Genomic DNA, 24,261 nt, shown 5'->3' with positions numbered 1-24,261 from the left:
CACGCCCTGGAAACCTAGGTCACTGTCATTACTAATATTTGACCCCAAATTAGAAACGAGGACATAGGACTCTGAATGAAAGTCACCACGTGGGGTGACGTGGGTGAAGGCTTTGATACCTACCAACCTCAGGGTTTTAAATGTGGGCTTTGCCATTTACTGGCAAAGTAACCTTGAACAGGTTACCTGACTTTGAGCCCCAGGGAGAGGCCATGCCCTCAATCCCAGTGACTCACAAGGACTAAATCAGATGATACATGCCAAAGAACACCACAGTTTGTGTCTGCATAGAGAGAGGCCAGGTCCAGCCTCTGAAGTAGTAAACCAGCATCTTCTTCTGCTCCAGGCTCTGACAAGCCTGCCGGCCTCTGGTGTCTTGGAATATGGGCCTCACATCCACCTCCTCATCGAAGAAGCCACTGAGCGGTGAACATAGCCAAGTGTGTGTGTAAAGAGATCACCCTGGAATGACAGAGTGGAGCTTGTGAGGAGTAATTGCACTGAGTAGCGTGTGGGAGAACATTCGAGACCATTCCTCACTCACATCTACTTAAATATTTAGTGATCTCCGAGGAAAGCTCTTTACGAAACTGCCTTGCAGTTTCCAGAACAAGCTCACTTCCTCCCCATCTCCCTCCCCAGAACCTGCTGGGAGTCCTTGGAGCAAGCACTTTGCAATGAGCCATTCTGAACCCAGCAGAAGAAGGGACAGTGACTGCTGCTTAGGGGACAGCCCAGAACTGGAGAACATGTCATTCTTTCTCGCAGTTCCTAAAGCTGCCTTTACAGCTCAGGAAAGGAGAAAACCAAACGAACGATCAAACAAACAAAAACTGAAGAAAACCAAAAGTCAGGCCCCATTTTTTTTCTCTTAAAAGAGTTTACCTTGGAGTATTTTTTAAAAAGGCCAATACTATAGTTCTGTGGTAGAGTACTTACTTAGCTCCAAACTTCAGCACCACAGTTAAAAAAGCAAAAGCAACATCAACCAACATCAAAACCCCCAAATTCCCAAAGAACAAGATTCTAGTGTTTAGATTTCACTTAGGATACAGTTAAATTTTCTACTTAAATGTTTTTCTTTTAAAGACACATTTTTAGCTAAAGGAAATGGGCCCATTTAAAGAAATGTGTTTCAAACAACAGCTTTGGGTTGCTGGTTGCCAAGGGAACAGTTACAGGAAATTTCAATCAGCCCAGGAACCACAGGAACACTGTAAATGTGGAGTTTGCACAGCCCTACAGAAAGTAAACTGTTGAGGTTGAAAGTTTCCTTTCCCATGCCCTCTCCTGCTCCTCCCTTCCCCTCTCTTCCTCTCTCCCCTTTCTCAGCCATGAGCACACAACAGAAAGCAGGCCCTGCCCTTCCTCTGGTGACCAGCTAGCAGGGCACCGGGCAGAAAGGACCAGGGGCCTGACTGGCACTGGCTCAGGGTGTGCGTGCTTTGTTGAGCAAAGCAAGGAATAGCAAACATGTCAGAGGGATGTGCAAGGTGGATTTGAATCTGAAAGAGGAGCAATCAGTAGGAAACTGTCCCCTACTGCAGAGGAGACTTACGGAGTCTCAAAGGTGGGTTGTCTATTCCAGTCCATCCCTGGCACAAATCCCCCAATACTAGAATCTCCAGTCAGCTGAGGGTCAAGAGGGTGGGGAGCCAGAAGAAGGCCTAGCATAGAGACAGCTGTGCTGTTGCTGGGGGTTGCAGGCTCTGTTTCCTGGAGGGCTGGGGTCCATCTGGTTTTTCTACTCTCTGCCCCTTATATCTTGAACCTATACATTATATATAAGGACTTTCCCCCATTACGTTGCTACTGCAGCCTAAAATGCTTGAAGTTGTTACAAACACCTTCTGTTCTGCTCAGAGCGGCTGTACATGGCACGTTGGGGTACTTCTGTTTACCTCTGGAGGCGTTCTGAGCCAGTAGCCCTGACCTTCAGCTCTCACAGTGAAACTCAGATCTTTTGTGCCAGAGGAAGGGAGGGGCAGTTGCTGCACTTCCAATATGCATTCTGTTTGTCTCCCAGGAATTTGCATTTCTGTTTCTTAGGCTGGTTTTGAGACATTATCTTGTGCATATGTCTTTCTTGTCTGTGTCTCTCTCTCTGTGTATTGCTCTCGGTCTCTATCTCTCCCTTTATCAGGTTTCACTTTGATTTATCTGGGTGTGTTTTCCTTGTATGCATCCTGATGGTATTATATATAACGCTAAGATCTGTATGTTGATTATCTCATTAATCTGGGAAAAAATTAGCCATCATCCATACAAATGTGCATGTTTCTCTGTCTGATCTTCCTCATCTTCATTAAAAATGTGTTTGATATTATACTTTAGGTGGTTTTCCTCACTGTGTTTAATTTGGGGTTATTTTTATTGAACCGGTTTTAGGTTTATCGATCATTTTCTCGATGTGTCCATCCATGTTCCACTAACGAGCTGATTACGGGCATTCTCTTTCTCTGATAGCGTGATTCTGGTTTGGAGAATCTCATTGGCCTTTAAAGACGCTGCTTCTCTCTCACTGATGAAGTCTTCTTCCCATCTGTTACACATCCTTTACATTTCCCCCTGGATTCCTTAACGTGTTTGTTATAGTCTCTATTGTCTCTGTTAAGCAATTCCTATAGCCGAGTCTGCCCCACTCCTTCTCTTCGGATGATGGGTCATGTGTGTGCCCTTTTCAGTGTCCTGTGATTCTTCACTGGTGCTGTGCATTGTGTGTTATATAGCAACACAAAGAGGCGAAGGATATTTACACCCAGAAGAGGTTTTTTGCTCTGACAGACTTTCGAAATAGGGGCTTCAGTCAAATAGGCCTGCAATCATTGGCTCTGAGGTCACCTTAATAACATTTAGTGTGATGTATCATGGTTCTGTTTCGGAATTAATGTCCTTGCATCAACAAAAGATTTTCAGAACCCTCTGATGTTACTTTAATAAGTAATTTCAGAACTTCCACAGACAATATATCCTTGCAATAGAAAGTTAACAGGCCGGATTCACATCCTCCCGTTTCTGCCTCACCACCACCAAGAGAATCTAATGGAAAACAGCCAGTCGGCAGAACCAAGAAAACACATTTGTGAAGGTGCTGGATGCTCCTGTCCCCAAATGGCTTCAATGGGACAGTCTAGCTGGGGACATAGGACATCAATTAGCCCCAGTAACGGTACCTAGAGGACGAGGCATGTGCAGAGAAAGAAAACATTCCGTTTGTGAAGATCTTCAACTTGAGAAGAGCCAGCCGCAGGCCTGGGCTGTGCCAGATGCTGAGGGTGTGGAGGACATGGAAGGGCCCCCAGCAGCTAGAAAAGGATTTGCAAATGTTAATTCAGGACCTGAGAAAAATCTCAGAAGATCAAGCAACATGAAGGCTTTCTAACTCTGGGTGGAAGGACCATGTTTGGGAAAGTCCAGCTTCCTGAGTCTCCCATCTAGAGTCTAGTTCAGTAGGTCTGACCAGCACCCAGGAGCTGCACTTTAAAAAGCATTCCAGATGATTCCAGAACACATGAACACTGAGACAAACCCTTCCTGTTGCAGATAGGCAGGTCTGGAGAAGAGGCTTGGTCTGCACAGGGCCGCTCAGTGTGATGACTGCCACACGCCAAGGTCTTTCTTTGTACCTGGCATTCTCTCTGGCACTTGGCATATAGTGTCTCATCAATGCTCAAAAGCGCCCTGGGGAATAGCCATCGTTATCACCACCAGCTCCATTTATAAGAAAAAAAAACACCAAGCCTTGGAGAAACTCACGCTTTTGTTAAGTTATACAGCAAATGGACAGACGAGCTCAGATTTGAATCCCAGACACCCAGGCTATCTGTCATCACACACGCCATCTCTGAGGATTTTGTTGAACACTTACAAAGAGCTTTTCCTGGAGGGAGGGGCACAGGGGCTGAAGAATGTGTGCACAGCTGCAGGTATCTTCATGGAGGGGTTTAAACCTAAGGCAGTGTGTCTCAGTATATGTATCATCTGGGAACGGAATGGGTAGCTAGCTGCCTCCAGATCCTATAGGGGGGTCTCCTCTGAGGCCTAACCTGTTGCCCACTGAATGGCTCCTTTTCCACAATGTGGATTCTATCTATCTATCTATCTATCTATCTATCTATCTATCTATCTATCTATCTATCATGGAGACAGAGTCTTCTGTAGTCAGGCTGGCTTAGAACTCACTATGTAGCCAAGGCTGACCTTGAACTCTTGGTTTTCCCACCTCCACCTCTGAGTTCTATGCATAAAACACTTAGTTTTATGCAGTCCTGGAGATGGAACCCAGGGCTTCATCATGCCAGGCAAGTCCTCTCCCAGATGAGCTACTTCCCAGCCCCTGCAATGTCGGTCTCAACCAGGAGTTTGTCAGCGGTCTCCTGTGATTGGATGGCCATGACTGGCATCTTCTCTGCAAGCAGGAGCTCACGGGCACTCACTCTCTGGGAAATGATTGTTCTCGCCGCTGCTTTCCCCACCCCAGAGATCTTTGTGTACCTTAGGAAAGAACAGCAATTCTTTCACTGGCCATTCAACCTCCCTCTTCCACACCCACTCTCTGCAACACACACAGGGACCTGAGCTCCTCAAGGCACCATTTCTGCTATGAACACTTAGAGAAAATTTACATTTAATAAGATTTTAGACAAAAGCATCTTTACTTCAAAGCATTTATAACTGCTTTAGAATTAACAGATGAGATCCAGCTTCCCAGGGACCAGAGCCCCAGCCAGGCCCTCCTCTTGGGAGGGAGAGAACTTTGTATGCCTGGCTGTTGTTGCACTGAGACACAGCTGGAAGATTAGGGGGTCAGCTTGGCTCTTTTCCGAGCTCCACGTTGGTGTCGCTGGGCTGGTGTGTGACTTTGGCTCAGCATTTGTGTTTGAGCCAGATGCCAACTTAACTAGGCTAGTTTCCTCATCTGTAACTTGAAGGCACCCTCAAGGGGTTGTTGGGTATATTAGACCAAGGTGACTACTCAGTAATAGCAATTAGCACCATCAATGAAGGGTGGTCTTAGGCCCTCAGACTCAAACTCACTTATCAGCTCCTACACCCTAATTCTTTCTCCTTCCCAAAGCATTCCATGAGTAGTCCAAGTGGCCCAGAGCCCTGTAAGATTGGTTGCCTCCCACATAGGGTGACTTCTTATGGGGTGAACCCTTAGCGAGTGCTTTTCAGACAGATGGTATGAGGGTAAGGTGAGCACTCTCCTGGACCCACCAATTGATCAAGCTGGGGTTCTGAGAGATCAGGCCGGGAGTCTGCCTGGTGTCCGAAGAAAAGCTATGCTGCCAGGACTCAAACCTGAGTCTGTTCCGTGAATGAGCCCTTGTTTCTCTCCACTGCAATTAAGGCTCATATGGACCTGTAGGGGACAGAAAGGTAGAGCAAAGACCCAGAAATGGGGAAGTGAATGACCTGGAGAGGAGACAGAAGTCACAGGTCCTGTGTGTAAGGGTCTTCGCCCTGTTGTCTTCTAGATGTGTGAACTTCCAGAAGTTTCACAGTCTCTCTGACCTCTGGCTGAGCTAACAGAACGAATGGGTCTTGCCTTTTTTAGAGGTGTGAATGAGCAGTTGATTCCCCACAAGGCTCTGCTTGCAGGCGTGTGATGCTTACAGTATTCCACTGGGTGGGCTTGGGGGTCCTGTTGCTCGCCTTCATGACCCGCTCTCTTTCCTCAGGGTGGGAGAACGTCTATGGTTTTGACATGACCTGTATCCGGGATGTCGCCATGAAGGAGCCCCTGGTGGACATCGTGGACCCAAAGCAAGTGGTGACCAATGCCTGTTTAATAAAGGTCTGGAGATTTGTCTGGGTTGGGCCTGGGTATGCTAAGGACCCAGCTGTGCCACTCTGGAAAGCCGAGCAATGTCAGTTCCTGCATGGCTCCCCAGTGAGGGCAGCGATGCCATTTTGGTCAGAGCCTGGTGACAAGTCAAAAAAAAAAAAAAAAAAAACAGTCCTTCTAAGCAGAACTGCTGAGACGACTCCAGAATGGCACTGCTGGGAGTGGGACCCAAGGTGGTGGCCCTGGTGTATGAGCAAAGAGGAAGAGCGAACATCAGGGACCAAATGGCTGGGAGGCAGGAGGAATATGGAGACTTGAGAGAACAGGGCAATTCAGGGCTGAATGTCCATCTTGGGGAAGACTTCCAAGATCTCATGATAGCGCCACCCTATGTACGCAGTAGCTTTGTATGGACGGAATCTTCAGCCCCATCCTAGAGCCTCCTTCTTTGTCTGTGCTCTGAAATCATTCCTTGTAAGGGTTTCTTCGGTGCCGATGGCTAGCTGGTCAGCATCTTGAATCCATTCTTATTGTTAAATACCCGAACACGTCTACTCACAAAGAGTAACAATAAACGTTGAACCCACCCCCACCACTTTCTCACCTCAGCTCCTCCCAGGAGCCACCACTGTCAGAGGCCAGTTGGATCTTTTCGGTCCCCCTTCTATGTTTTAGCACCCCTATGGGCCGACACATGATATTGAAATAGATACAAGTGACATGTGACAACCTTTAATCTTTGAGGTGGAGAGACATTCACTTCATAGGATGCAAGTTCATTTTCTGGACTAAATCCGTAGCGCCTATGTAAGCCTCATCAGCCCACCCGTCTCTCTCTTTTGACTGGGCCATCCTTGTCTGCTCTGGGTCCCCATGCCTCCCTTGTTTTCTGATTGGAACCTTTCTAGCAGAAGTCAGGACCAATTTGTGGCCTCTAAAGTTGAGGGACACTGCTCACTCGCACCAGGAACTCCCCCTTTTTCTGGACACAGGATCCACTGCGGCCCTTGGTCCTGATCATCCCAGCTGCATTAGAAAGAGCTACCTGAAAAAGGTGTCACCTGATGACCCCCACTTTGTAGCATCCTGCCTAACAGGTTTGGCTTCAGGTCTGAGTCTTGGCTTCTCATCCTCAGGCACCCAGTACTCCTAGCTCATGGGCTCCCTGGTACTGGCAGGTGCCATTGTGAGGAAATATGCCCACCTCTTCCTGTAAACCCATATCCCTGAGGCTTTTACTCTTGGAACACTCAACAAGAGCAAGGAAAATGGAAGGCGCTAACTTTCGGGGCATGACACACCCCTCAAAATTCAGAATAAGAGCTTTAGTCTCTGTGTTCCATGAGGCTAACGAGGATAGAGAAGATAGAGAGTTCGGGACCCTCTTGAGCAACTGTCTCAAAAACCAAAGCAAGAAGGGGAGAATTCAGTTTAGAAGTTCAATGGTAGAATCCTTGCCTAGCATGTACCAGGCACAGAATTCAATCCCCAGTAACCAAAACATCAACCAACAAACAAATAAATTGATTAATTTGAGAAGAGGTAGTAGTGCTATTGAATTTACCAAAACAACACATAGCAGTCACGGCTACCACCAGGCATCTGAATAGAACAGCTTAGCTTGGAGATTAAAAACAAAAATCTGTCCGTGTCCTTGGCACTAGGTCGCCTTCTGTCCCTGACAGATTTCACTGCTATGTGGCCATTATGGTACTATGTGTCACCTGCCGGTGGTCCCACAGATCTGCTAGATTCTCTGCCACCCTCAGCCCCTATGCACCTCTTTTCCTTTTCCTCCTTTCCCCTCTTCCCAGATGGGTACCTCAGCAGCAAGATCCTTGGCCGTGGCTGCACCTGGGTGCATCTGTGTGGCACGCAGCCAGACTAGACAAGGAAGAAGCCTGGGGAAGGGTGGGTGTCGGATCTCCTGCTGCAAACTCAAAAGTGCTCGGAAGATGTCTGGGGACCAAGGACTCCACTCTGTGATGCTGTTCCTTAGTCCACTTTCACGGCTGCACTGTGACCCTCTTCCTATCCGCATTTTCCGAACTAGGAGGGGACTGCTTGCCCCTGCAGTGCTGGCTCCCACACACCTCTCTCTCTCTCTCTGTCTCTCTCCCTCCCCCTCTCTCTCTCTCTCTCTCTCTCTCTCTCTCTCTCTCTCTCTCTCTCTCTCTCTCTCTCTCTCTCTCTGCAGCATCTCACTGAGCCTTCTGGGAAAACACTTGCCCTTCTTCACACACTTAATTGCTGTTTTCATAGCTATTAACACTGCCGAGTGTGACACTTTATTATAATTAAGACTCTGTTTTGACCAGACTTCTGCCTGGAGACATCTATTTGTGACATTATTGAGAGGAGGGGTAGAAGAGGCCCAGAGCTCTTCTGAATCTCATTCCCGGAGGATCCCCCTGTTATCTGGGGTTGCCTGAGGCCAAGGCAGTGAATTTCCTTGAGGTCTCAAGGGTGCAAACCTTTGAGAAACAGCCCTTCCAGCCATAGTGCTTGGGCTCGGGGGCATCAGTGTGGATGACTGGTTGAGCTGGGACTGGGGCATGCACCTGAGCCCTGGGCCTTTGTGTTCCCCAAGCCTAGCCAGGTCTGCTCCTCTTCCCACAGATGGGACCCATCTGCCTCTGCCCTTGTCACTTCAGTGCACAGCTTCATTGCCCTTTGCCTGAAAGTCTTTTGTTTCCTCAGAGGCCCCTATTAAGATGCAAATGTCTCCAAGACCCTTGGAACACTGTCAGCTAACACAAGAAATGACAGATGACATTTGGTTGATGGATGATCTGAGAGACTGACTGTAAGGAGATGGGATTCCTGCTAGATGGTTTGTTTGTGGTGTTTGTGTGCGTTTGTGTGTATGTGTGCATGGTGTGCGTGTGTGGCATGTGTGTGGTGTGTGTATATGTGTGTGTATGTGTGTGTTGTGTGTTGTATATGTGCGTATGTGTGGTGTGTGTATATATGATGTGTGGTGTGTGTGTTGTGTTGTATATGTGTGTGTGGTGTGTTTATGTTTATGTGTGTGTATTTGGTGTGGTGTGTGTGTATTTATGGTATATTCGTGTGTGTAGCCATGAATACACGTTTGTTGCTCATCACTGGTAAGGACTAATGACTCCAGATCAGGTTGCTGGGTCAAGGAAAAAAAAAACCCTGAACAGCAGCCAGCTCATCTTGCCTTGGGTTTGCAGGCTGTTATGGGGAAGCAAGAGGGCACATGAGACAAGTGAACTTCAGGATCTAAACCAACAGTGGTCCTCTCTGATGTGCAGACTGCTGTCCACTGTGGTGACTGGCTGTGTTGGATTCTGTAAATCTGAAGTTAAGTTACTGATAAAGTCTCTGCCAGGCATGGTGGGATATACCTGTACTCCCAGCACTAGGGAGGTAGAGGCAAGATATCAGGATTCAAGGTTGCATCATCTACTTAAGGAGATGGAGACCAGCCTGGTCTCTGTGAGATGCTGTCTCAACAAACCCTACAAATCTGTGCCTTCTGGTTTGTTTTTGTAATTCCTTTCCCCAGGAGAAGTCAATTCTGCAGCTAATTGTTATAAAATAGAAAGCATTGTTTCCTCCGAAGAACGGGGAAGATGGCAAAGGACGACTTTGCTGGAAGATCCTGGGGGATAGAGAAAATCCACTTCTCCTGAAGGGCCAGTGACATGCAACTGTAGTCAGGCTAGACAGTGAAATGCAGTTTTCACACAACAGGATGGCTTCATTCAGAGTGCCACTTGGAGCAAAGCCAGTGTGAAGCCATCAACACATTGATGGCTGCATAGTCTCCCAAATTAACGACTTTGGAACCAACTAAAAGGTGGGGAGGTAGATGTTTATTATTCTCACTGAGTAATGTGTGCATATGCGATTATATGTGTCTATATCTATGTGTATGTGTGCATTTATGAACATGTGTGTGCATGTGTGCATATGTGTTTTTAAAATGACAGAAAAGGAAGTAATAGATGGGGAGATTTACATAAGCTAGCATAAGTCACAGGGAGTCACTGAAGGCTAAGGACCAAGAGTGACACAGTTTGAGTGGGTGAGTGATTGTGAAAGAAAGTCCAGGAAGAAAGGAACGACTCCAGCCAGGGAGATCTGTTCTGAGAGAATGGTGAGCCCACACACCTGTTAGTGCTCCATTATATACCAAGGACACACATGACAATGAGGTATGGCTCTTGTCCCCAAAAGGATCCATTCTAATGGCAAGGGCTGAGGATGGAGGTGACAAAGCCTCTACATAAGAGTCAAAAATTAAGCTGGGCTGATGGCTGAAGACCGAAAGAGAAAGAGTCAGGGACTGTGAGAGGACCCACATGAGAGGCAGGCACAAAGTCACCAAGCATTTATGTACACTGTTAGTCATTGCTCAGTTCCCTGAGACATTCTCTTGAATTCTGGAGCTACAGGGAACTTGCGGATGAATTGTGACTTGGAGGGACCGTGAACATCTGACATCTCCTCTGAAGTGGTTTCCTGCCCTGGAACAATGCCCCCCACCCCACTCCTAGGCAGGATCTCTGTCAAAGGGATGGGGAAGAGAGCAGCCTTGAATGCAGACAGAACCCAACAGTTTGTGATTCCCAGCAGGAGGGTAAAGGGCATCCACATCAGTAGGAGCAGACATTCAGCTGGCCCTGTAGACGGAAGGCAGGGAAGACAGCTGTGATCTCTCCATTGCTGCTGAAGATGCCTGGACCTGGAAGGCACTGTATTGTGCGCAGAGGATCAGCATCCTTGGACTGTCCACAAAGGTCAAGGTGTCACTCATTAGGATGGATGGGATGCTTTGGACCATCGATGGTGGCCCCTCTGACCCAAGGCTTACCCTTTTATTAGCTCTCATTCTCTGTCTTTGGGCTCTAGAAACCATATAGTGTTGATCTCACGGAAGGTTCCACCCGACCCTGCAGTCCAGCCGCTTGCTGCCAACTCCCGGAGGGCTTCACTTTCTAACCCTGCATCTGCCCTTTTACTGGCCAGTCTGAGAGCGTTTCCCCTTCCCCATGGGTCATGGTGGCTCACTCAGGCCCCATCATATCAGGAGACCTGCTTTGCTCCTGTGACTCCATTTCCTCTTTGCAAGTCCTATGACCTTTGTAACCCCTTTCCTTCAAATGATCCTGAAAACACAGAGAGATGGGAACCCTTTGCCCAGTGTCATTCTGTCTCTTCATGGGTCTTATTGTTGGGGATCTGGAGCACTACCTGGAGCCAGCAGGCACACAGGTACCTGTCTGTCTCTTCCAGAGTTCCCCCAAAGAGTGGTTCTTGCCATACACCCCAACACGAGGAACGTTCTTTAAGTCTCATTGGCATCTGCCTCTTAAGTCCCCAGTAGGGTTTCTTGCCTCAGCCAATGAACAACAGGTCATTCAGCATCCTTCTCATGCAGAAGAACCGGCTGTCCCCTGCACTTGCTCCCCACGCAACATCGATTTTCAGTCACTCTCCCGCTGAACTTGCGAGAATTATTAGTTCTTTGTGTTCTGCCTCTCCCCAGTCCAGACTGAGACTTCTTGCCTCCTGTTTCCCCCTCTTATTTATTTTTTAAACCTGTCCAGCCTTGTTATAAATGGTCAGCGGAACGTCCTCCAGTCCGTTTATGCTTCAGTCCTGAGGCAACACTTGGAGAACTTGAATAAAAAAAAATGGTGGGGGCCAAGAAAATTCTGAGAGGGGCCTGGAGGGCCCTGCCTTTTTGATGTTTTGATTAAGTCTGCAGTGACTCTCCTTGTCCCTCTCAGAATTTTCTCCCAGGTAATAAAGATGCTAAGTGGGGTGGTTTGGGCGGGGGGGGGGCACACTTTCTGAATGACTGGAGGCTGGTAGCAACGCTTGGCTGGCCATTGGAAGACACTCTAACTTGCATTGGTGATGTGTGGTCTCCAAGATCACACCGATCTCAACCTTCAGCCCCTCTGGCCTCCTCCCCCAGCAGATGTACCTCCCTGGTTCAGTTCCGCTCAGCTTTAGATGCAACTCCATTCACACCATTCTCCAAGCATCCATCCCCTTAGAAAAGATGGAGGAGGTAGCTGCGAGGGTGGTGGGTGGGTCTGGAAGTCACTCCAAAGTAGTGGCTGATCCAGTTTTTCTAGGGGGGAGGTTACCGGGCCCCCTGACAAGACAGAGGTTGTCAGCCTCCGCTTTCTCTCTCCTCTGGGCTGCAGGAAGTGGACATTTACACTGTGAAGACGGAAGAGCTGTCCTTCACCTCTGCCTTCTGCCTGCAGATACAGCGCAACGACTATGTCCATGCCCTTGTCACCTATTTTAATATTGAATTTACCAAGTGCCACAAGAAAATGGGTTTTTCTACAGGTGAGTTTTGTGTAGCTTTCCCTCTGTGCTTCCTTGAGGCTTATGGGTAGAAACCAGAACTGGCCTTGACTTGGCCAGACATCAGTTGGCATCTCACGCGCTTCCTCCATCTGAGGAGAGGATGCAGCCCCTGCTCTCTTGACTTCCCAAAAGAAAGGCAAACACGATAGGGGTAGAGTTTCCAGAGTTGAGAGCTGGCATGGGAGCCACCAGGAGCTCACTCTGGCCTCCCTTCTGTTCTTCTATCCTTGTTGTCCTTAAGGAAAGAATTCCTATGAGACATGGTATAGTTACAGAATAGAGGCTGAACTCACCGCAAAGCAATATGAGGTACTTTTGAGGGTGAGAGCAGAACCACCTAAGGGGCCACTGTGCAGGAAGACAGTCTGGAGGGGCAAGTATGGCAAGTGTTCATGGAGATCATCACGCTGACTTACTTACTTAGGTCTACCTTAAACCAAGGGAGTTTGAGTGTTCATGTGTGCTCACATGTGTGAGCACATGAAAACGGAGGCTGTCTGAGCATGCGTTCTGTTACTGAGGTAAATACCATGGACAAAACAACTTGAGGCGGAAAGGGTTTGTTTACTCCTACAGCTTATTTATCACTGAGGGAAGCGTAGGCAAGAACACAGAGCAGGAACTGAAGGAACACTGCTCATCGGCTGGCTCGCGGGTTCACATTCACGCCCTTTTTTATACTTCCCAGATACACTTTGCCTAGCTATGGTACCATCCACAGTGACTGAGTCTTCCCACATGAATTAACGATCAGGAAAATACGCCATAGACACACCCACTGGCCAATCTGATGGACGCAGTTCCCAGCAGTCCAGAATGTCATGTCTGCACCTGGGGCCAGAGATAGACTTAGATCTCACTGTTTTGAGGAATAATTCAAGTCTTGCTGTCTCTGTTCCTGGGTTTGCAAGTGGCTGATAATGAGGGTGGGCTCATCTCCAGACACCTCACTATGCTCATTTATGATGCCCTGCGTAATGCTGCGGGAGGGCAAGGTAGGAGACATGGCCTGGGTAATTTATTGTTACTATAATGTGTGTTATGATGTGTGAAGGGGGGGGGGGTGTTGCAGCATGCTTGTGCCTGTGGAGGCCAAAAGACATTTTGGAGTTGATTCTTTCTGCTACCTTTCTGTGGGTTCCAGTGATCAAATTAAGGTCACTGAATTCATGTGACAAGAGTCTCTGGCTTCTGATCCATTTCACTGGGCCTGTCTTCTGGAGATTTTAATATATGTTTGTCTGATTGGCATCTGTGAAAAGATTCTGTGTGAGGGGTAAGAGCAGCACAGGGTTTCTGACAGAAGCCCCTTCTGGCCCCAGGACATGTGGGAGGTGTGTGCAGAGGTGACGGCCTCTATGGAAGACTGACATATCTCCCTCTGGGCTATGAACTGGTCTCTCTCTTTCCTTCCTGCTTTTTCCCACCTGCGTCCATTCATCACTAAGTCTGTGTGGTTGTGATCCCAGAAGATGACTTCCACTCTTTCTGTCTGCTTTCTGTTGCTATAACCAAACATTTGAGTCTGGATAACTCATTTGACTCACAGTTCTGGAGGTTGGTAAGTCTGAGAACATGGTGTTGGCATTAGCTTGGCATCTGATGGGGGTTCTGTGCTGCACCATAACATGGCAAATGGTACCAAAGGTGAAACAAAGAAAGCCCGAGAGAGAGTTTTCCTGTTCAGTAGCCCACTCCTCTGAAGAGGTGGTTGAATAAGAATGCCCCCCATAGGCTCGTATATCTGAATGCGGTGTCACCATGGAGCAGAACTTTGGGGGAAGGGTTAGGGTATATGGCCTCACCGGAGGAGGTGTGTCACTGAGACTGAGCCTTGAGCTTTCAAAAGCCCATGAGGACCAGTCTCTCTCTGTCTGCTACCTGTGGGTCAGGTTGCAAAGCTAGGCTATTGTTTTAGCCCCATGCCTGAATGACTTCCACCAGGATTATCACAGACTCACCCTCCGAAACCGTAAGCAAGCCCCCAACTAAATGCTTTCTTTTATAAGAGTTGCAGTGGTCATGGTGTCTCTTTACAGTAATAGAACTGTAACTAAGACATATGATAACCCATAGGTACATCTATATATGAACAGATTAGTATATTCGTGAGGATAGAACCCCAAAACCCAGATACTCCCCACCCAGAAGATTTCAGCTCTCAACATCGATATACTCTCTAAAGACCACATTTCCAACACACGAACTTTGGCAGACACATTCAAATCATGCCCTTTGCCTAGTCTGCCTTAAGAGGCGCCTCACTGCCTTTGGGCCTGACTAGAGAGAGTTCTGTGGCTTGGCCCTGGCCCTTTAGTGGGCCCTCAGACTTATTGTAGGGCATGCCCAACTTTTTCCCCCATCTTTCCCACCTACAGGACAGCCATTCTGAGCTCCCTCCCATGCCCTAAGCTCAGGGGACTTCTTTATCACTGGGCCACTGTTTTTACCTGCTCATTTGGGCTGTGACCCAGGAACGGAAGGGTCCTTTATCAGAAGGCTTTTATTGCCCTTCTCTTTCTGCAATAGTCTGCTTGAGCTGCCAGGATAAAGGTCTAGAGGCTGAATGCCCTCCATATGAGTCCCTGGAAACTGGGCGTGTGCCCTCAGGGGTTGAGTAGGTAGGTGTGCTAGTGGAAAGGGAAATGTTCTAGCAGGTATAACCCCTTATTTCTTAGCTACATGGGGACAGAGATGCCTTTTTACCTGTGGACAGGAGGCAGGAACCCTTTTAAGCAAATTCAATATCAGGCCAGGTGTGGTGACACACACAGTACCAATACTTGAGAGGTAGAGGCAAATGGCACTCTGTGAGTCTGAGACCAGCCTGGCCTACACAGCAAGTTCCAGACCAGCCAGGGATATAGAGGGAAACCTACCTTGTCTCAAAACAAAAAACAAACAATCTTGTCCAAATCCCAGAAAGTCTTCTCCTACATCTAGTACACAACCTCTGACTACAAAGATTAGTGTCTCCTGGGCTCTATCATCTATGCCAAACAGGTGCTCTTTTGGCCCTAGGAAATACCAGAGATCCCCATGATCTGGGCCATTGATGAGGGCTGCCCTCCTTCAAGGGTCAGTAGGTGAGCTGAGCTCTTTTTCCCAGGGGGTAGGAGCAGCCTGGAGAGGGGGAAGTCAGATGGTATTTGAACTTGAAGGATAAAGGAGACACAGTCTAGCAATGGGGAGGGGAGGGTGGTAATGGGGGAGTCATGGCATCCAGCTCTGTCTCTCCCATCTCCCGATGATGATAGTGTAGAGCCCGCCCAGTGGGTGATGAGAGAGCCTTTGACAGGGGCACTCTAGAAGAAGCTGTGGGGCCCATGAGTCTCACTAAGGCTTATCTTCCCTTCAAGGGATTTACTTCTGGTGCCAGCACCCTACTGGACTTCTGTCTAGAGTTGATTCCTTGGCTCTGTGGTGGCTGGGTTGACATTCTGATGACCCCGTGAGGAGGAGGCTTGGGAAAGCTCAGCCCAGACTCAAAGCTGTTGCTTCTGGGCTTCCTGAAAGAAGGTGAGGACTTGAAGTATGTGCACCAGGCTCAGTCCCCTCAGTCTGTGGACCATCCCCCTACCATTGCCCCGCTCAAGATGAAAGCCAATGATGAGTCCAGGTGGAATCTGAACTCTGCTTTTGAGTCATTAGCAAGACATTCCCTCTTGTTTGCCCAGAACTCCACAAAGCTGGGCTGAAGAAGCTTGTTTGTAGGCCCTAAAATCTTTGATTCCCGTGTCTCAGTGCAGTGACACTCAAAGAATTTTCTGTGGACAATAGCCTCAGCAACCCTTGGATCTAGGATGGCCTCTCCCTAGAACTACCAACTCAGAAACCCTGAGGGTGCTCCAGCCTTCTGTGACTTAGCAAAGCCTCCAGGTATCCATGCTTCCTCCTTGAGTTTGAGAAACACTACCCTCCAGCAAGACCATCTTGAACTAGACAGCTGAGGATTCCACTGAGCCTGACTCCCTCTGTGAGGGCAAGCCTGCCTCCTCACCAGGGCGTGCCCTCTGCCCTCACCACACCTTCATGCCTCTCGTGTCCTCCTATCCTGCTTGCTGAGACTCAGAGGAAACAGTGCGGTTGGTTAGTCTCTTTGCCCTCTTGGGAGGTTAGCATCAGTTTAGTGTGTCAAAGATTTTGCTAGAACCACATGGGCTTGGCAGTGGACTCTACTCTGAGTCTTCACTCTGGTCACTGGCAGAGTAATTTCTTTTGTGTTTTAGGCTCATAGATGTATATAATTAGATAAATCCCAGTGTTTGTTTCAAGACATACTATCACAATTGGACAACCTATGCATGATTCACTTTTGGCTTATTTGTTTATTAATATAATGAGTACTCATGAACTTACCACCTAACTCAATAACTAGGATGGAGATGAATTATTAACTAGAATGGAGCTAAATTATTAACTACAATGCAAAGAGTAGCTGGAAACAAATTTATTATTATTTCTGTTGGAATGTAAGTGCAGGAGTTGTTGAGCAATACTTAATTAAAATATAAATATCAGCTAAAATGGATGATGAATAAATGATATAGGGTTATATTTATAATTAATAAATGTAAATAAACTAACTTGTATTCACAGAAGAACTCCCTGCGAGCTCACCTCAGAACTTAGTGGCTTAGATGCTATTGGTAGCTCTTAATTTTTTCTCTAAATGTCCCGTTTCTAGCCATCCAGTCCCGAAGGCATTATCCTAAGTTATGTTTTCTTACATCCTGGCTATGGTAAAAAGAGTTTTCATACAATCATGCATGTGCGAAAACAAGATATTGGTTGTAGGAATCTGTGGATGCTTTCCTCCCCTCCCCGGCTGGTGCCCCTCCCTGCTGGCTCCCCACTGAGTTTCACTTCTCAGACTCAGTGCATCCAGCTCTGGGGGATCCACTCACAAAAGCAAATCACATACTGTGTAGCTCGAAAATGCTTCTGCTAATGGTTCTGGCTGCTTTACAGCGTCGGGCAGAAGCACCCAAAGCTCCGCCAGCCATGGGCACAGCTGTCCCCGTCCCCTTGAACTCATCCCCTGTGAGGGTGGGAGGAAATCTGATGCTGCCGTACAACCCAGGGAAGCTGCAAGGTGGGCGGAAGGCAGTGGCCCTAAGGGGAGCTGGCTTCAAATATCAGGTTTTCCAAGGTAGGATGTTAATCACGAGAGATGCCCTTGAGCGGGTGACTTTGTGGGTTTCAGGCAGCCTCTTTTCTGATTTGCCATCCTGTGGCACTGAGTCATTTTCCAGGTCGAGAAAACCTCTCTGTACACCGTCTTTAATTTCCAAGAAGCTCCGCTAGACAATGCAACTCTAAATATACAGCTAGAAAATTTACAGCCTACAAAGAAATCTAATTACTTAACTGCTAGGAAGGGAAACAGGAAGCTGAATTCTCTTCCTCAGAGCACAGGAAAATAATTACACGAGAGGCCACTCCCAATGGCGCTCATGGCTCCCCGTGTTTCCACTCCTCACCAAAGCCCATAGCTCCCATAGGGCTGCTTGCGCTACCCACTGCTTGCCTGATGGTCCTCTAAGGACTTCGGGTCTACAGGAAGGATGAGGGTGGCAATGCCGTGTCCATCTTGGGCATTGCTGGACAAATGCAGAGCCATGCATGGTGCATGACAGGCACCCTAAGCAGAAGACCTTTAAATGCATGTTCTTATCCTTGCAGCATTGCAGACAGCATTGGTCATACTCACCCCAAATGGAGAGCGAAAGTCATCAGTAACCTAGAACCGGCGAGGTTGGGCTGATGTGTGGGTCTAGACATGTGGGTTCAGAATATTCCCAAGAGGAACCCATCCTCATAATGACTGAAATCTATGCCATCCTGGGTCGTGGGTTGGGACTGGGGAGGGAGGGACACTTGGTCACTGACAAAGAGAGCTGTAGACATCATTCAGAGTCCTGAATGCATGGTATAGTGTGAGAGCCACCCGGTGCATTGCTGCATTCCAGATACGGCTCAGGCATTCTAGAGCACTGGAGTGAGGCAGTGTATCTTTGCAGGGATTCCTCCCACGGTTTATGGATGGATACTTACATACCAGTTAATGGATGGATACTTACATACCAGTTTCCTCAAAGACTCACTATCAGCTGCCACGGCTTATAGGTTGTAAGTGTGGGTGTCCATATGACTCAGGAGGCCTTGGAAAGCGAAAAGGTGAGCTGGTCCTGATTGTGCTGGGTGAACAGACATGGACTGTGTCCCCAGGCAGAGAGAGATGTGTGGTCATTCCTTACAATCCATCTCACCCTTACCATACCTCAGGGAATAAGCAGTATGGCCTATATTCCACGTGATGGCCCAGGATTTCCAGGGTCACAGTACAAACCTGTGGCAACAATACTACAGAACTAGGGACCATTGTTCTTCCCACCACATCGACTCCGGATAATGCAAAAGAAGACAGACACTTCAGCCATGGGGACAGAAATTACGTCGTGACATGTCTATCCCCTTGGTGTACCACCTCCCCGGAATTACTGATCTAGAAATGCAAAATGAAGCAGAGTCAAACTTCTGAATTGTGCTCTTCCTACTGGACACGGCGGAAAACTCTGACGAGAAAGCACGTTGCCACCATTAGACCATGGTTGCTGGTTCCACTATGAAAATGATGTTTGGGAAACCTTTTGAGACAATATTTCTTCTACCCGGGGATGGCACTCGGGCTTTGGGGTCATCCAGTAGAGGCCAACTGGCCTCACTGGGCAGCAAACCTAAGCCAGTGACGATCAGACCGTGGGCATCTCTGATTGGGTGACGGAGGAGGCAGCTCAGATCCTCTTAGCTGAAGGTCTTTAGGAACGGCAGAGACACCTGCCTGAGTGGGTGGAGGTGGAGATGGGGGCGAGGGTGCTGTCAGTCACACTCCGGCTTTCTGCACACACAGCCAGAGCTTGTCTTTTGACAGTTTATTTAGAGGTCATTGGCAGGAAGCATGCTGAGAGCAGGTGGTTTGTAGACAGCAGCATGCCTGGGTTAGCGCTAGGCGGCCTTGAGGTCCCAGGGTCTGCAAGGCACAGGCTATGGTATCTCTGTCTTCCTTCCCCTCCAGAGGCTCAGGCTATGTCTTCTCTTGTAACCTTGAGTTTTCATTGATTTCCAAATGCACACACTGAAGGCTGTCCTGTCTCTATCTGACCACTGACATTTGATCAAGCCAGCTCACTGCAAGGAACAAAGGGTTGGGGGTGGGGGTCCTTTGCCATCGCTAAAATAGATCTTGGGGTTTTGAAAGATATTTTAGGTCTGACTTGGCACATGACAATCGAGGACATCAGTTGGTGTCCTCAACCCTCCGCGGAAGAACAAGCCACTCCGTTCCCATGGTTGTGAGACAATTCCAATTCCTCCCACAGGTGCACAACTCACTCCTAGTAATTGCCCAAGCTGTATGTAAGGCAGAGTCTTCCCTGCAAAAAGTCTTCGATGTGTTTGAAGGCCCTTATGCCCTTCCCAAGTCTTGCTGCTATTAGCACTGGTTTTAGGCGAGATGGAAAGTCCATCGGGGGAAGACGAGGGTCTAAACCAAGAGGAGCTCACCCTAAAATGAGCCTTCTGTAGCCCACAAGTTTCAGCTGACCATCTTTGGGCACACCACACATCACAAGATGCTGAAGATGCTGACTTTGGGCTCTAGACACTGTCCACTTAACAGTGTCCACTTGACACTCGACTCGGGGCTTCTAGATTGAATTTGGTGAGAGCTAAGCAGTGGTAGGCAAGGCTGGCCTGGTTCCACTCTCTGAGAACCTGCCGAGGATCTAAGCAAGAGAGGAGCAGGTGTTCACTCTGAGGCATGCTAGACAGTGTCATGACATTAATTCTGGATGCCCTTGGAGCACCGGATCCAGGCTGGAGTGGTCCAGGAAGGCTGGCCTTGAAGGATGAGGATGCAGTGAGTGGGGAGAGTGCTTCAGAGGCAGTCACTACCAAAGAAAAGGACTGCATCCCAAGATATAGGCCCCTCCATGTTATTTGGAGACTACATGGGCCCAGTGGCAAGTACCAGGGATACGCAAGCATCATTATGGCCTTGAACTATGCAGGAGGGGTGATCTGGGGAAGAAGAATCTCATTCTTCCTGGTCCTATTACAAAGGCACAGCTGGCATTTACAGTAGGACTGGGCCAGAGTGCTGGATACAGCAGCAGGGCAAACACCTGGGCAAGAGAAGCTATTCAAAGGATGGAGGAATAAAAAAAGGAGAGGTATTGGTAAAGCTGGGAGACTGGTTGAGCGGTAAAGTTTGCACAAATGATGTCATACACCTACAAACGATGGAGAGAGGATGGGCTCCTCTATATGCCTCACTGTGCTAACATGGGAGCATAGGGAGGAGGCTCGTGTGTGCACACGGGATTAGCTGCTGAGGGGGCTTTCAGCATGCCAGCTGGCCCCTGGCACAAGGCTGCCTCTCTTCTGAACCCTCACTAAGGTCACCAGTTCAGTGGGGCTGGGGCTGAGTCAGGAGTTCTGGGGCTTGGTCTAGACGCCTGAGCCCTTGAGTGGGGCATGGGCAGAAGTCATGGAGTCCTCCGTGAAAGGGCAAGCGCCAGCCCAAGAAACCCCGAGACCAAGTTCTCAACACAACAGAGAGGTTTTTGTACCAGAGGGACAAAGGACAGGGAATAAGAGACAAAGACAGAAGGTAGAGGACAGGGGAAAAAGAGAAGGAAGGGAACAAGTGAAAGGGGGCGGGGGTATTTGTCCCACAGAGAAAACAGACTATCTCTGGATAGAGAGGAGGCAGATGTGGCCCATAGGCAGATGTTGCCCGTAGGCAAATGGTAGTTTATAAAGGGAATGGAGAAAGCCAGTGCCAGGGTGAGTTGGTTAATTTTGATTGGGCATGTCAATTAGGTGAGCCAAAGGAGGCTTTTGATTGTTGGACTTCAGGACTTTGCTAGCTGGACTTTGATAGCCTCAGAAGGAAGAAGTCACCAAATAAATGACCTTGGTGCCTGGCTTTAAGAATGTAATCTAATGGTTTAGCAAGGCAGAAGGAATGGGGGAAAGGCATGACCTGGCAGAGCCATGTTTGCCATGCTTGGGCCCATGTTTGCCATTCTTTGCCTTGCTTGAGCCCTTGGCCATGGCAAGCTCCGATCTTCTGTGTGGGTCCTGGGCCTCAGCTGACTCTTGTTCATCTCTGCCTCTTTCTTCTTCCCCCTCTTGTGTGCCCCACCAGCCCCCGATGCTCCCTACACCCACTGGAAGCAGACCGTCTTCTACTTGGAAGACTACCTCACTGTCCGGAGGGGGGAGGAAATCTACGGGACCATATCCATGAAGCCAAATGCCAAAAATGTGGTGAGTCTGAGGGAGCCTTGCATGCCAGGACCACTGAGGAGAAGGGACACATGGATCTGACTCCCAGGGAGCTCCCAGAAGTCATCTGCCTGGTCTAATGTCTTGTGTACAAATGAGAAGCTTCTGGAGGAGGCGGGCAGTAGCTGTGTTTGCAGGTGACCGGGCCTAATTAGACGACCTCATTGTAGACTCTTCCAAACCCCAGTGGCTAGAGGCTTTCTGGACTCTGACCTCAACCTTGAGGACAGCTCCCAGAAGCTCAAAGGAGAACTTTGGAGAACGGATGTTGCATAAATGGGCTCTGCCTCATTTAGGATGAGCTGAGCCAGTAAATGCTCAAGTGTCTGGTACAGAAGGAATGTTGGTTGGGCATTTCTCCAGTTGGCCTGGTGGAACCTTTCTGAGATGTCCCTGTGTCTGCACAGATACTGAAAGCCTGCAGGATGGTTGAGGGTGATGTCAAGCCAGACCCATCACCTTCCTCAGTTATCACCTAGAGGAAGGAAATCCCGGGACTGCTTTCGTGTGTGGACAGGAAGGCTTAGGTTAGCTGTCAGCGCCCTTCTTGTGAGGTTAATGGGGCACCGGAACAGATTCCTGAGAACTGTGGAGACTCCTTAGCTAGAAACTAAATGACTGCCTGTCCCTGGGGCTCCAGGAGAAGTCCCAGGCCTGGGAAGGGCTGTGACGTCCTCCCCAGATTCACACTGTGGCTCTTTGCTCTTTCTTCACAGCGAGACCTCGATTTCACAGTAGACTTGGATTTTAAGGGACAGCTGTGTGAAACATCTGTATCTAATGACTACAAAATGCGTTAGCACATGTGGGAAGCTGCAGAGAGCAAGCGAGAAGAGGCACTCACTTCTGTCTGCCACGCTGCCCCAAGGAACACTGTTAGGAGGACCACACTCGATAACTGGAGCTTTGCACTCTGCCTTGAAGATAGGTGAACTTGCCAGAGCTCTCCCGGGCCCCACCATGACAGGGAGCCTCCAGCTCCTCTGCTCTGCCCCTGGAGCCCTTCACAAAGGCTTTGCTGTTGCCTGTTGTGCTGTGGTGGGGGCTTCGAGGATGGAAGCCTACCCGTGTGCCCCCATTGTCCTCCTAAACTGACTCTATGGATCTTCCAAGTTTTGCATGCTGCAGACATCTAGGACAGATTACTTCCAATAGAACCTGGAGACGTAGTGTCTTTGATAGCATAAGCCAGATTCTCTGTGCAGTGGTATGTGTGTGTGTGAGTGTGTTTATGTATGTGTGTGTGCACTTGTGCATGCACACACATGAGTGTGTGTTCATACAGATTCTATATTAATTTACATGCCCACAAACATTTGTATATGCACGCATATACAACTAAGTGGGCCTATTTGGGTGTTCATGCTGAGGTGTGTGCGTGCACATGCTCACGCGTGTGTATGCGTGAGTGTGGGTGTATGTGCCTAGACTCTATATTACTCTCAGAGGAGGTTCTGTTGCTTTTGAATAGGAATTTGTTTCGTGATTAGTTTTCCCCATCCCGATCCCTTAACAGATGTTACGCAGCTATGAAGCATTCTGTGTACTAGCTCTGGTCTCGTTTTGGCTAGACTGTGGCTCTGAATCCTGAGCACAGTACCACGGGCTCTGTGGGCACTCAATAAACACACATGAGAACGAAGCAATACGGGATACTGTGTTCCTGGTGCTGTGGGGTGTAAGGGTGGGTGCAGGGGGCGGAGTGGGTAGCAGGAAGCTACAGTGGGTCAGAAAATTGTGGAGTGACCCCCCTGTTTGTGTTTGCTCACTGAAAATACATTCCATGGAAGAAGCAGCTGGGAAATTTAGTCAGTTCTAGCATACTGTGGATTGTCTAGGTACTACCTGAGGGGACAAAAAGGTCTTGGAGATACTGAGGTGAGGGTGCTGGGGAGGGGGACAGGAACTGACCAACAGTGTTAGATACATAGCTAGGAGACTACTTGTAGTCTGAAGGCCGTTGTCTGAGGGTCTGACAGGGTCTTTCCAGCCCTTGTCTGAGTATGGAAATAGAATGACAGTGTGCTTTGTCAGGCTTGGTGGAATACTTGGTCTTTGTTTCTGGATTATTCTTGGGCCTCTGGACTATCACCTGTGTTATCTCCCATGGAGGAGACATTCCAAGTGTTGGGAGGAAAGGGGTCCATTGAAAGACGGAGCCCATTGTGGAGTGATGGTGCCCAGCAGGGGTCAGATGCAGAGGGGCCTTGGGCTTGGCTCCAGGTGGAGGTGGTGACAGGGACTGCGTATGCCAGTGTGACCTGACTCTCCGAAAGGTTCCCACAACCTCCTCCAGGACCTCAGGCCCCCTGAGCCTTCTTCTAGAGGGATTTTAACATTTTTCTCTACTTCCATAAAAAACCAACCTAGAGAGGCTATCTATCCTAGACAGGACCAGGTCTGTGTAAAGTCTATAAAGAGTCCTCAGATAATGTCAGACAAATCCAATGGCAGTCTCACTTTCGTTTCTAGAACGCTCTATTATGAATTTCATCAACTTTCCAAAGCCTTGGAAGATGCAAAAGCCTCATCAGTTACTTCGTAGCCGACGTGTTGGGACCCAGGGAGGAGCCCTAGAGTTAGTGCTGAGCAGGAGCAGGCTATAGACCACCCTTCCTGGCCCTAAGCTGATTCTTCAGAGCCTTGACCTAATGGGTGAAACTCTCATTTGTTTAGAAAAAAACAAGTGAGAATTATATAACAATTTAATATACATATGCCAGAGAAGTAAAATAGAGAAACTTAAGGGGAGG

The 24,261-nt window shown here is 48.5% G+C and overlaps 1 protein-coding gene across 1 annotated transcript in view; it reads left to right on the top strand.

Moving 5' to 3' along the window:
- The window catches only part of Prmt8 (protein arginine methyltransferase 8), an 82,877-nt gene extending 60,187 nt beyond the window's left edge, over positions 1–22,690 (top strand). The window contains exons 7-10 of the mRNA XM_050122008.1: positions 5,685–5,800; positions 11,983–12,133; positions 21,369–21,490; positions 22,225–22,690. Of these exons, the coding sequence (XP_049977965.1) occupies positions 5,685–5,800; positions 11,983–12,133; positions 21,369–21,490; positions 22,225–22,308 (473 nt within the window). The 3' untranslated portion in view covers positions 22,309–22,690. The remainder of the gene's footprint in view (positions 1–5,684; positions 5,801–11,982; positions 12,134–21,368; positions 21,491–22,224) is intronic.
- Positions 22,691–24,261: the final 1,571 nt, after the last annotated feature.

The sequence above is a fragment of the Alexandromys fortis genome, unplaced genomic scaffold, assembly GCF_014885135.2.
Source record: "Alexandromys fortis isolate MF-2015 unplaced genomic scaffold, M_Fortis_MF-2015_v1.1 scaffold_208, whole genome shotgun sequence".
Taxonomy (NCBI): domain Eukaryota; kingdom Metazoa; phylum Chordata; class Mammalia; order Rodentia; family Cricetidae; genus Alexandromys; species Alexandromys fortis.
Note: the sequence above shows the minus strand (reverse complement) of the source record. Positions and strands in the feature narration are given on the sequence as shown.